Source organism: Typopeltis vanoorti, chromosome 15 (assembly GCF_054136105.1).
Source record: "Typopeltis vanoorti isolate ZY-2024b chromosome 15, IOZ_Tvanoo_1.0, whole genome shotgun sequence".
NCBI lineage: Eukaryota > Metazoa > Arthropoda > Arachnida > Uropygi > Thelyphonidae > Typopeltis > Typopeltis vanoorti.
The window spans coordinates 82,217,617-82,232,103 of record NC_143563.1 but is presented as its reverse complement, the minus strand read 5'-3'; the positions used below and the strand labels follow the sequence as shown (position 1 = coordinate 82,232,103).

General features: G+C 35.6%; 1 protein-coding gene across 1 annotated transcript in view; it reads right to left on the bottom strand.

The window, feature by feature from the left end:
* The window catches only part of rhea (Talin_middle and talin-RS domain-containing protein rhea), a 709,058-nt gene that overhangs the window by 496,748 nt on the left and 197,823 nt on the right, over positions 1-14,487 (bottom strand). The window contains exon 8 of the mRNA XM_090405775.1: positions 1,525-1,652. Within this exon, the coding sequence (XP_090261901.1) occupies positions 1,525-1,652 (128 nt within the window). The remainder of the gene's footprint in view (positions 1-1,524; positions 1,653-14,487) is intronic.

Here is a 14,487-nt window from a genome sequence, read left to right as displayed (position 1 = left end):
CCTTTTTCACTGTGTCAGTTGCTTTTTCTAAAGCATCAAAAAATTCCTCCACTTCTACCTTAGTAGAACCTTCTGTGGGACCATAGGCACAAATAAGTCTCATTGTCCAGTTCCCCATTCTCATATTTGCCCACATCACTCTACTTGAGACTGCCTGCCATTCAAGAAGATTAGCCTCTTATTTTGTGTTGAATACTATGGCTACGCCTTCTTTTCCTTGATTATCATTTCCTGAATATAACATTTTGTATTTATTGCTCAGAAAGATCTCACCAGTTTCTGTCTTTTTTGTTTCAGTCACCCCTATTATGTCGATCTGGTACTTATCTAATTCTTCAGCAAGCTCCATTTATTTGCCATTCAGGCTTCTTACGTTGGTAGTACCGATCTTTAAATCTGGTGATGTTGAGTTGGGGTGTGCTTTCAGATTTGTTCCAGTAGCTGACTTTTCACTGTTCGCCCTGGTTCCCTGGGGAAAACAAAGGGGGAGCCTTGTTTAACCGGGCGATGCCCCAGCCAGCATGAAATTTTGTCATGTTGTACCATCATTTTCTAGATTGGTTTAACCAATAAGAATACAGTTTGGTCGGCTAAATCCCAAATTGCCAGCCCATCCTCATTCGTTCAGTATCAAAGTAGATACCCAACAGTGTGCACCACGAGAAGGTGAGGATTGGACATTAGGTCAGAAGCACTGGTCGGTTCTCCACATTTCTTTAAAGGCTATGTGGAGGTCTCCTCTCGGTTATACAGCTTTGACCCTTAAGCACCCCTTTTTTTGTTTTGTTTGTCTCAGTAATTCCAATTATGTCCATGTGGTACTTTTTCCAATTAAGTGATCCCACCTCAATAAACAGACCCAAGAAAGCAATCTGGGAAGTAACTTGTACTATAAGGTATATTATTCGAATATGCTGAAAACGGACTGAGGGTAATTGATGAGAGATGCGAAGAGCAACTGATTTGAAGTCAACTTATTTCCATATACTACTTTTCAAACACTTCATGCAAAAGCCTTTGCCCTGTGGTTAGACATAATATGGTAGGGAAAACAAAAAAATATATTTCTTGCACTCTTTAAAGCATTGCTTCTAGCATGCACCCTGCAAACTGCATCAACAGCAAATAATCATTTCATTTTTTGATATCAGCCACATGTAGGTTAATAAATATACAACCTATTTTTCTTCCTCTTACTAGAGACATATATATATATATATATCAATGGGAATCACATAAAAAGATCAAGAGAGTTTTGTGATTCAGTTGAAGAATAGAAATTATCAAAGCATAACATATAATGCACTAAATTCTAATAATTATTGTGGGTTACTCATCAATGAAAAGTAACAGCCTATATTTCAAAACTGATACAACTGAAGCACATTTTCTGTAAAATTAGAACATGAACTTTTTTCATAGAAATAGGTTTCATAAAAGTGAAATATACATGTAATTTATATCCAGAAAATTTTACTCTGACATTAAAAAGTGCCACAGAAACCTCACCAGTTTAATACTTACTCCAAAAATCCTGGTTTATGCTTTGATTCAACATGGTCTCCAAATTGAACTTGGCATTGCATCCCTGCAAACTGACAAGCCTGATCATCAGTAACTGGATGTGTGCCATTGATAATAGCATCTCTAGCCTAAAAATAAAAACATAAAAAAAATAATTAAAAGAAAGAATAATAAATATCTTATGTTATTTAGCATGTTTGCAAGGAACAAATCATTTCATGTCATACTTGCCCACAGAACAGAAGAAAAAAAGAATATCTTATACTTGCGATTTACATATTGAAAAGTACACCACAAATAATGACTTGTGTGTGCTTCAAAAACCAAACTATGGGGGGGGGGGGTCGAACTGTTTGTTTCAGAATATATTAAAACCAATAACTAATTAAAAAAATACATAAGGGAAATTCTATATCTGATTGGTATATTTAAATTACTGAAAGTGTAGGGAATAATATATGAACCTATCTTAATGACAAAAACCACTTGACACCTTTAAAGGGGGAAATAACAGACATGAATAGAATAGAACTGCATTCATTAGAGACAAATGAATTATGAGCAATTTACACTTGTGATACAATGTGTGTCCAATAAGTTAATGTGGGATGGAACATATTACATATCATCCTATAATTTTTAGACATGATTGATTGTATTTATGAAGGGCATTATTTATTATTATTAGAATCCCCTGTAGCTCACTCAGTTTCAATGATGCCTTTCAGCTGGAAAGACCTGGGTTAGAACCATATGTAGGCTTTATCAAGGATTTTCAAATGAAGGTGAGTTACCAGGTCTCATACAGATGGGGATTCTGCCCTATCCTAGAAATTCAGGTTTTTTCATCTGCAATCAGGCAAACCAGCCAGGACACACACAATTTACATACAAAGAATACTTAATAGGAATAGGACTAACTACCTTATACTTGAATTATGGTTACAAAATCCAAGAATATTTATAAGATTGTGGATGCTTAATTGCTTACCTGTTAGAACTACTAATGAGGTGATTATGAATGCACCTCCAGGAAGTTCGAGGACTCATCATTGGAAAGCCCATTTAGATACTCATAATTAAATACCTATCACATCTCTCCAACTTTTTAACTGTCTCTCCATCTCCTTGGAATCTAGTAACTAATATTCTGTGTCAGCCATAAGCTGACACAGAATAACAGTGATAAGGAACCCATTGTAAAATATCACGAGAAATAAGTTTTGTTTAACGAATTTTCGCTAATTATTTTACAATTAAATTTTTGTCTAGAATAATAAAATATAAGAATGTACTATGTAGTTGCAGTAATAAAAGAATTGTAAAGATGTATATGCTGTTAAAAGTGTACCTGCACTATAGAAATGTTACTAAGAGCTTAAAAAGACATAAGTCAGGTTAGCACCAAGTGCCACAAAGATTGTAAGGTCAAACGGCCTGCGATGACGTAAGTTCATTCATTGCTTGTGGCTAAACCTGGAATGTTCCGAATTGTGATTTGAATAAAAGGGCAATATAGCATGTGGTTCAGGGCTGTTTTCGACCTGTGGCTGACCTTTCCTGGACTTTAGCTCAGCACCTACGAGGGCTCCTTCTGGAGTAGAAGGATGGTTGTTTTTCCTGCCGCCGATGCCTGATGTACTTTTGCTGCCCGCTCACTCTAGGCTGCGGATAGTCACGGCAGAACTCCAGTGCATAATTCGAAAGGAAGACTATCGAGGATTTGACCTGATAGATGTGTCCATGTGTATCATTAAGGAATCGAACTTTCCTCTCGGGAAATTGCAAACAAGTAAGCCCTCGTTTTGTTTTGCAGTATGCGATACGATTGTGTCTAGAAATCGTGAATAGAAAGAAAGAGGCTAATTGTTAACTGGCGGCTGTATGTGAACTGAATGTCTTGTTTTTTTTGAAGAACTTGTTTTGTTAATGTTATCTGATTCTCGGGATGCTTGATACAATATCTGAATTAGCCTTAATTAAGAAGTAAATGTAATGTACGAGAATTAACTGCATCAACGTTCTTACAACAATTGTGTATGCTTAAGAGCTATATTTGTCCCATAGAGGATATTCTGTGATAAGTAAGATTGAGTAATTTTTCTAGTAAAAGTGTTATAATCTATGATGTTCAGATAGTGAGTTAATGTGTGATATATGGTGCATTTTGTTTAAGTTAGTATTTAATCATTCTTTCTATGCTTTGTATCATGTCTTTGAAATCAAAATAAATGTTTTGTTTTTACAATTGCCTGATTCTAATTCCTAAGCCAATGCACTATCCCAAAAAAAATTAACGAACCTGCGGGAGTAAATTATAATAGCGAACCATGACTTGCATTTTTGAATATTTGTGTAGAAGTGTAAGATTACGTTGTCTTCTTCTCACCCTGACTGTTAACATAAATTAGATCAATTAAGTGGCACAGTCGGAAATTAAATAAATTTCTTAATTGATTTGTGTACGATTGCTCAGGGATTTCCATGCCAGATAGATCTTCAAAACAAGGACTGTCTAGCAGCAGACAAAAAAAAAAAAAAAAAAAAAAAAAAAAAAAAAAAAAAAAAAAAAAGGGGGGGGGGGGGGGGGCAAGAAGTAATACTAAGTAAGGAAGTAGAGAGAATAACAGAAGACACGTGAATATATTACACCATCCCTTTGAGTTTGTATAATAATCTCCAATCAATGTGGAATCCTGCCAAATGTCTTGGCAAAATCCATAAATATCATGGTATATCCAATTCCCTTATCGAACTCTGCTATCACTCTGTTTTAGAACATGAGCAGATTGCTAAAGTAAGACCTACCTTTAATAAAACCATGCTATACTCTACAGAGGATCCTAGAGTCGTCTACACACTCCCAACCTTTGAATCAATCTTAATGCCACCCTTATATAATGGTCTTGCTCTCTTTCCACTCATTCCTATATCATCCAAGTTGATACCATGCAGCCTGACTACTGTATGAGTCAAGCCTCTGTAACAGCTTTAACACATTCAAATCATCCACCTGTACTGTTTGATAAAGTTTCTCCCAACATCCAGAAAGCTAATAATGGGTCTGCCTGAAATATACATCACTGAACATTGAAACATAAGATAAGATTATTCGTCTGAGTGTGACATGAATGTGTGTGTGTGTGTGCATGCGTGTAAGTGCATTGATGGAGTGCTAAGCAAGCAAATCAACCTGTTCTGGATATGCTAATACTGTAATGGAGATCACCAGAACAAACACAGTCCTTTTCTTGTAAAACACAGAAATATTCATTTAGGAATAAAAGGATCTTTATTCACTACATTTATGATTACAGAAGACTGGAATGTAAAGGTCAGCCTATAGTGTCTGAGATACATACTGCAAAGATGCAAGAAAACAAAGTTTTACTCTACCACTAAATACAATACAGAGTCGTATTCTACATTTAGTGATCAAGTTGGTTGGATTTTAACAGTATAATATTAGCAATTATTGATTTAATTGCTAATATTTCGCTGGTATTCTATCCAGCATCTTCAGAGCACATAAACAATTAAGTCAATAAATAGTTATTTTCTTATCAATCTGTGTTCGCATCTATACCGTTAAAATCCAATCAACACGTGCGACGAACACATAAGCCTTTCCACACGATTTTGTGACAAAGTATTTACCAAATCATACCTCTTACTACACATGTGCAAACTGTAACACAAAATACAATACGATACAATGTCCTAACAATCTACTTCAAAATAACTGATAAAGGAAATTTATTCTAGGAATTTCAACATGCTATCCTTTCATTTCTCAAAAAAGAAGAACTTTCTTGAGAATTTCTTTCCAAGAACTCCAAGAAAAGCCATGATATCATTTAATTTGTTTTATTTGGAAATCACCTAAGGTATAAAAAGTGAAAAAGAAATATGAAAGATGGCTATATGCTTTTCTAAAACATGCAAATATATGTGAGAGACTCCATTTGATACAGAAAGATGTGATATGTCATAACAAGATTTTGAATTTTCTTTCATAAATAAAATCAAAGAAAGCAAGAGATTATTTTATAAAAGTAAAAATAATAGTATGTGTGGACTTCACAAAATGGACTGCATTTTTGATAAGAATGGAAGCTGTATCTCTCCAGCGAGAATGTAAATGTTTAACATTTACATTCTCCACCAGTGTATAAAATCTATGAACTGATTTAAAAAAAAAAAAAATCTTCCCATGGATTTATATATATATACACATACACACTGATCTCATACATGAGAGGTCAAAGGACTTGTAAGCACATCAGTGCCATGTGTGGGATGCAGATGAGAACTGAGATAGAAGTTTACAGATGACAGAAGTTTATTGATTTACATTCTCTTTCCGCTTTCTCAATGCAACTTTTCATTAATTAAAGAACATCTTCAGTTGCAGAAAATATGTGGACATTTAGGTTGGTAGTGGGTAGATCCTCAATATTGCTAGAGTTAGGAAGTGGGAACTACTGATGTTAGATAGACTTATTTCCTCCACCATTATTTTTGCAGATTATGTAGGATGATATAATCATAAAATGTCACTAGACATTCATATATGCTTCACTAGATGCAGATACCAACTTAGTTATTTAATGCAAATTTTCAAAAGTAAATAATGCTTATATGACTTGAAATAAAATAATATTACATTCGAGAAGTTCTATACCATTAAGACAGTACCATCAGTACTGTCTTAATGGAGATGCCTTAAAGGGTCAAAGCTAGATAACTGGAAGGAACCTCTAAATAGCCTGTTAAGGAATATGAAGAACCAACTAGGGCTTATAATAAATACATACAGAATGAGCAAGGATGGGCTGGAGATTTTTTTATTTAGCCAATCAAATTACATTCCCACTGACAAATCAAATAAATATGATGATACAACATGGTGGAATTTCATGACAGCTAGGGCATCACCCAGTTAAATAAGATCCCACCTCCCACAGATATTTTTATAATGGAACCAAGTAAGAAGTCAGCTACCTGAACAAATACTAACCAAACATTATGAGAATTCATGACAGAAGCCACCAATGTATCAAATATCAATGAAAAAGAAACAGAACTGGTAGAAGAATTTTTAAAAGAAGTACCTGGTGTTGCTGAATCAAAGAAGACAGGACAGATCAGATTCTTCTAAAATAACAAATACAAGATGCTATATTCAGGCAGTAAGGATTATGAAAAGAAAGAAGTAGCTACAGTATTCAACAGCAAACATGAAGATAATCTTCTTGAATTGCAGGAAATATTAAATATGTGGGCAAATATCAAAATGGGGAACTGGACAATGATCTTATGTGCTTATGGTCCCACAAAAGTTTTCCTAAGGAAGAAGTGGAATTTTTTTGAGTCCTTAGAGAAGGCAACTAACAAAGAAAAAGTTGCTCCTTGTTAGAGATCTAAATAGCAGTCAGAAATGAATACCAAATATAGAGATATGGTGGGAAAATCTGGAGAAAAAAGGAAAGGCTAATAATAATGGTTAAGTACTGCTCGATTTCTGTTCATGGGCTAGTCAGTCATTGCTAACACCATGTTCCAATATAAAGATGTGCACAAATTCACATGGAGAGAAGACACAAGAAATGTCTTATGGACTATGTTATTCTTGATAGCAATATCTTCATGATGGCTCTGGGAAGAGTATAGGGGGATTTTAAATAGGAAGTGATCATTTAGTTTTGAGCATGCCAAAAAGAAAGTTTTAAGTTCAGCTTTCAAAAGTGACTAATAGACCCAAATATAAAAATGCTGAAGAAAAATTAAAGAGTTTGAAAACAAAAGTCAAATTTGGAAACTCGATGACAAACTGAAGAAAACATTGGATGCATCTAGGAGGGCATATAGTTAAGATGTTTGCAAAGAGAAAAAAACCCAAACTTCATGGTGGACTTAAGAAGTTAAGGAGCCAGTCCAGGAAAAGAAGAAAGTATATCAAAATTTTGTAGTAAGTAATTAGCATGTGCTCTAAGACTTACTATGCCATTGTTGAGAGTGGTACTGTTGCATTGTTTCAGGATACAAGAATATATAGGAGATTTGAAATGGGAAGTGATCACCAAATAGTTTTGAGCAAGATAAAAACGGGCATCGCAATGAAAAGAAAACATGTTCAACAGTTTTTTTTAAAAGAATCAAAGTTGAGCACCTTTCAAGAGTGAACTGAACTCAAATATGCATATATTAGTGGAGGGGGGAAGTATGATAAGAGCCTGAAAACAAGAATAACCTTGTAAGCACAATGGCAAAATTTGAGGAAATATAGACAGTCATGAAGCATGTAGTAAAGTTGTTTGCAGGGAAATAAAAATCAGAAATTCATTTGAATGCAAAATTATTTTTTTAACTTTTTATGTTCCAATGTTTTACAGTGACAAAAAAAAAAAAAAGAAAAAAAAGAAATAATATCAAAATTTCTTGGAAGAAAATCAGCAGATGCATTCAGAAAATAGAGTGAAAAATTTAAGAAACAAAACTAAAAGTTGCCAAACAAAAGTCATAAGCAGACTTCAATAACAATATATAAGATAAACATCAGAAAGGTAGCCAACGTTCTGAAGACTATTGATTAGAATAGCCTTCAGAATAAGATTAGAAATGGATAAAGGAGTATCATAAAGGGAATAAGCAGCAATAAAAATACTGAAGGGAAATGTAAGTAGGAGTACACGGAAATGCTTGAACCATAAAAAAAAAGTAGATGTTGTTTGATTAGAAATGCCCGATTATGGAAACACTCCAAGTTTTACAGTGACTACACTGCACAATTCAGAAGACTTCACTGAAGGTTGCATCCCTGATGATTGAAGCAGAGCTCTCTCACAACCAATCCATAAAACTGGAATGAGAGAATTAAAGAGCAACTTCCCTGTAGTCAATTTTTATTAACCGTGAAAGAGGAACTTGGGAAAGAAGGGTCCAGGGTGGGTTCAGGACAAACAGGGGTTGCCAGAAGCAGATTTTTTCATAATATAAATAATCATCAAGTCTTAGAAATATAATAAGCAACTGTATTTAAAGTATGCAGATCTACAATACATATATGATAATGAGTCAAGAGAATAATTGTTCAAACCATTACACAGTAGAAATGGAATATTATACAGCCTATACTTAAGTTGTCTACAGCTGCACAGTATGAAGAACTGAAGAGTTTAACAACGGAGTATATGCAGAACTTTTCAAATGACCCACAAAGATTCATTTCCTCTCCCCTCCAAACATACCATTATATAAGGGAAACTCAGTAAGTTACAAACAAAATCAGAACAAATGAGCTGAAACTGAATGGTTTTCAGTATGCATCACTAGATAGTAGCAGTCTAGGATGAGAGTTTATGGAGTAGATATTCATGTGCATGTATTGTAGCTTTTCAGTAGTCTGAATGGAAATCATGCTCAGTCTGAAATGGTAATCATGCCTGTGGTCAAAAGGACTTCCTGCAAAGGATGTTCATAAAGAGATATATCACATTTATAGCAAAAAGTGTTTGTCACGTGCAACAGTTCACAACTGAATCCAGAAATTTTCACATGCATGCTCGACACTTCACGATAAAGAATAATCTGATCATCCTGTTGAGATTGCAACAGAAATCACTGGTGGAACAGATGATCTGAGATTACAGGTGAATAATGATAGCATAGTGTGTTCAATAGGTTGTTTTTTAGCCTACAGTATAATGCATGACTATTTATTCTTTTGGAAAGTGTGTGTATAGTGAGTGCCCAGAGAACTGAACCCTGAGCACAAAAATGAACCGAATGGATCTGCTGTGCAGATGAAGGAGAAAAGATGTTACACAGGATTGCTACAGGGGATAAATCATGGGTTCATAACTACCAATCAGAATCAAAGTATGCTTCAATGCAATAGAAACATCTCGGTTCGCCAGCAAGTAAAAAATTCAAAGTTATGCCTTTAGTGAGAAGGCTTATGCTTATGGCCTTTTGGAATTCCCAGGGAATGCTGATGGCCTACTTTCAGATGCATGGTGAAAATGTGAATGCAACCTCATACTGAGAAATCTTAATGAAGCTTCAAGATGCAATTGCCATATAAACGTCCAGGACCTAATGATAATAGGAATCTTATTCCTACATGGCAATGCAAGACCTCATATAGCTACAGGAACTCTGGAGAGAATTCAAGAACTTCAACATCCACCTTACATCCCCTACAAGTGACTTCTACCTGTTTGGCCTACTAAAACAGCACCTTGATGGCAAACATTTTGTTGATGATCAAGAGGTTGAAAATGAGGTGCTGAGCTGGATGAGGCAACAGACATCTATGGTTTAGAAAGACTGATAAAGTGATAGGACAAGTGTATAAATGTTGAAATGCATTATATAGAGCAACAAATGTTTTTCTGAAGTTCGTATGCTTTATTTTTTTTATAACCATTTGTAACTTACTTACCTTTATTTGTAATTTCATTTTCATAAGTTCAAGAATGAGTTTATGTGGAACTATAAAGTAGGCAATTGCAATAAAATTAGGAAGCAGCTTGGAGAAGTGCCATAGCTTAAGAAGCTACAATGTCAGTAATGCATTGGAAATGGTCAGAGATTGTTTAAGAGAAGAAGTATCAGACTGCATATCCACTGTCAAGAGGATGAACCAACTAAGAGTTGGTTTATAATATCCTCCTGACAATGGATACACTGGAGATAAGTAGATGAGCAGTGATATAAAGCAAGAACTGGGGAAAAAAAAAAAAAAACTGTCCATGAATATAAAGAAAAAAGGGATCAGTATACTCATGAGCAGTACAAAGTGCAGTCAAGAAGGAAAACTAGTATGCTAAAAAAAGGCTAAATTCAATTCTGAGAGGAAATTAGCTTAAGCAGGCCAAAGTAAACCCAAAAGAGTTTTTGCACTATACAATTAATAAGAGGAAGAATGATTACTGAAGGATGACATTAATCAATGCTAGTGGCAAAAAGGTGACAGAAACAGAAATATTTGAGTTACTAAGTATCACTTTGCAAGGGTGTATCATCCAGGTGGAGATTTTGCAGTTGCTGATATGACAATTCAGGTAGACAAACTGGAGGTGCTCAGAATATTAAAAAACTTCCTTGTAAATACAGCAATAGGACTGGATGGCATGTCGGCTAATGTGCTATGAGAATGTACAAGAGAATTGGCAGGGCCTGTGACAAAGCAGTTTAATCAAGTCTCAGCTCTGGCAAGGTTCCAAAGGGAGTGGAAAAGTGGTAAGATACTTCCATTACATAAAGGTGGCTCAAAGGCAGAAGTAGCAAATTACAGATAAATTAGTATCTGTAATTTGCTGATGTAACAATTCTCAGAAGTGGCAGTAAAACGGTTTGAAAAACTTGTTAAAGGTAAAATCCACAAATATGGATAGAAATGTGATACTCTACAGGGGTCAGTACAGTTTTGTAAAAGGTAGGTCCTGCCTTAGGAATTTACTCACATTTGATAATAGGGTAACAGCAGAATTAGATAAAGGAAATGACTACACCATGATACAGTTGGACTTTGCATCACATGGAAAACTACTACAAAAGCTACAGTAAATGGGAATGGATATGGAGTGGCTGATGGATAGCCACCAGAGATTAATATATGGTGAAATGAAATTGAGACAAGTGAGGTGACTAGTGAAATGCCTTGGGACTCTCTACTAGGACCATTACTCTAATTTATACGTTAATGATATACAGGGTGTTCGGGATAAATTTGACAGTTTCGTAAGGAAAAAGAAAATCTTCTTTGTATCTATTAAATTTAATGAATTGACAAAAAAACATTACAGGCAGAGTTAATTACAATACTATCAACAAGATTTACTCAAAATAACCACCATTAGCATCGATCACAGCTTCAATTCTGCTTCGGAACCTCGAACAAGCTGATGCTACAGTCTCCCTGGGAAGGGCCGCAAAAACTGTTTTAATTTTATCCATTAACTGGGCTTTTGTATTACTGGAAGTGCGATTGGTGTCTTTTTCAACTGCGCCCCATACAAAATAATCCATGGGGTTAAGGTCTGGGGAGTTTGGAGGCCAAACATTTGGACTGGTGAAGTTGTAGAAATTTTCAGACAACCATTTTTGACTTTTCCCAGAGGTGTGGCAAGGGGCCGAATCCTGCTGCCATACATACGGCCTACCATTGGCTACCCTTGTTATCCAGGGCTTGACTACAGTTAGCAACTCCACGAACAAAGCCCGAATTCCAATGCCAGGGTTCTTCAACACCTGTTCCTGCAGATTTGCGAGGAATTCTGCTGTACGAACGCAATCAGATCGTCTGCTAGGGATCTTTCTTCTTGCTACATCCTCGTAGTCACCATTGCAAGTCTCTAGTTCATGCCTGATTGTTTTTACTGTATTCAGGGAGCATTGGGCAGCAGTCGTAATATCCTTATTTTGATGGCGGGCACGAATCATCATGATACAAGTTATTCTCTTCCATGATTCAGGTGGGTTCCAGCTATCCATCCTTTCTGACATCTTGTATATGAATGAAGAAGGGTCCAAACTTTTAAATGAAGAGAAGTGTGTGTTAATACATGTAACTTACGGAAAAATATAATTAATTATAAATATGTCAAATTTATCCCGAACACCCTGTAGGGAGCAATTTCAAGGTGGGAGTATTCAGTTGTTTGCTGATGGGAGGACAACAGCTGATGTAGATATCCTGCAGGATGATTTAAATAAATTAGCACTATGGGCAAAGGATAGTGGCTGTCAATTTAATACTGCAAAATGCAAGGTTGAAAACATTATATACTCTGCAACACATTGATGGCATTGGATTGCAGGAAATTGATGAAGCTAGGAATCTGTGGGTAATGGTCAACAGATAGTTGAAATTCAGAGTACATTATTCAAAAGTTGCAAAATATCTCAAAAATTACTTGGATGTTGAAAAACACACAAGCAAAGGTATAGAGGTTATTATACCCCTTTATGATTTAGCTGCCTCTTGACTACTATGCAGAGATTGGGCCACCTGGGTTTTCTGGGGAAAGGAGGCAAATATGATCCACAGACAAGTGACCAAACTGATAACAGATCTGTTGGAGTACTCCCTATGAGGATAGGCTGAAAGTATGTGGGTTGCAAAGTTTAGTTAATAGGAGGAAAAGAAGGGACATGAGAGAAACATATAAATGATTAAATATGTTCTATAAGACTAACACAAAATATTCAATACAAGGGGATGCCCAAAAATAACCGGCATCTGAACTTGGTGTGCACACATTTTCTAGTTACAGATGATGCCGATAAGCATTATGAATGTGAAGTTTTCTGTCCCAGTCTGAAAAGTGGCATCATACTGTGTGAACTGGTTCGTTGTTCTGGCTGCTTCATTGTTAGTGCTTACAAGCAAATCTGGTGATTTTGTGATGGCTGACCACAAGGAACAGAGTGCGCATGAAATTTTGTATTCTTTTTGGATAAAACTGCAGCTGAAACTATTCTTATGCTACGACAAGTCTTAAAGGATGACACTTTAGGTAAAACATAGGTCTACGAGTGGTTTCCCACTTCCAAAATGGGGCCATGTCAGCTGAAGAAACCACAATCTAGCCGACCTTTGACATGCAGAAATGATGAAAACATCAAAAAGATTTGCCAGGCAATCAATGACGGCTATCAAAAGACCACTGAGCAAATATCTCAAGAGAGAGGAATTTGTCATGGAGTTTGTGCCACTGAATTTTAACAGAGGATTTGCATATGAAAATGTGTCTGCTAAATTTGTGCCTCGAAGATTAAAAAAAAAAAAAAAAAAAAAAAAAAAAAAAAAAAAAAAAAAAAAAAATCTTGTAAATGTTTGCTGCGATTTGAGGGAGTAAGTTCTTAATGACCAGAACTTTCTTTCAAAAGCTGTGAGTGGGGATGAGTCTTGGTGCTACTGTTATGATCCAGAAACAAACAAAAAAAAAAAAAAAAAAGCATCAAGCCAATGGAAACGCAAATTCACAGAGAACAAAGTAGGCATGTCAAGTTTGATCAAATGTCAAGATGTTGATTTATTTTTTTTGATGTGAATGGAATTTTACAACATTTTTATCTCAACATTTTGAGAAGAATTTGTGATAGTGTGCAATGAAAACAGTCAGAAATGTGGAGTAGTGGGGAGTGGTTGCTGCAACCACAAAAATGCCCCAGCCCACATGGCCTTGTCTGTCCAACAGTTTTTGACAAGAACAACATGGTGGTTATTCCCCACCCTCCTTACTCGCCCGATCCATCTCCATGTGACTTTTTCTTATTCCCATGGATAAAGAAAACCATGAAAGGGCAGCAATTCGTTGATGTGGACGAAGTGAAAGAAAAGTCACTGGAGGCCATAAACAGTATTCCAGATGAACAGTTCCAGAAATGTTTCCAGCAGTGAAAAAAACACTGGAACAAGTGTACTGATTCACATGGAGAGTACTTTGAAGGAGACTAGAATATGGTTTTATAAACTTTAATATTTTTTTTTTAAATAATTCTGATTATTTTTGAGTACCTACCCCTTCATGCATGATGAATAGAGAGAGCGAACTAGTGGTCATCTCTGGAAGGTGTGTAACATTGTAGTTATTAAGGGTGTGAAGATAAGATTTTTTGCTTGGAGAATGGTGAATAGGTGGAATGGACTGCCATGCGTTGATAATGAATGAGTTGAAGAAGTAGTATGATATGTATTGTATGTATAAAGGTTGGTGCGGGTCTCCAGCAATCAGGCACCTATAATAATAATAATAATAATAATATGAAATGATAATTACATTTTCCTTTCTTTTTACTGCTGTAACTGGACCACTTTTATTCTCATCATCATATTCCTGACATGTATCCTCAAGGAGTGTACGGGATATGACAGTACTACATGAAAAACTTACATAATTACTAACTTCCTATCTACAATTTTCCTGCAAAAGTTACCTGTTACCTCCAACA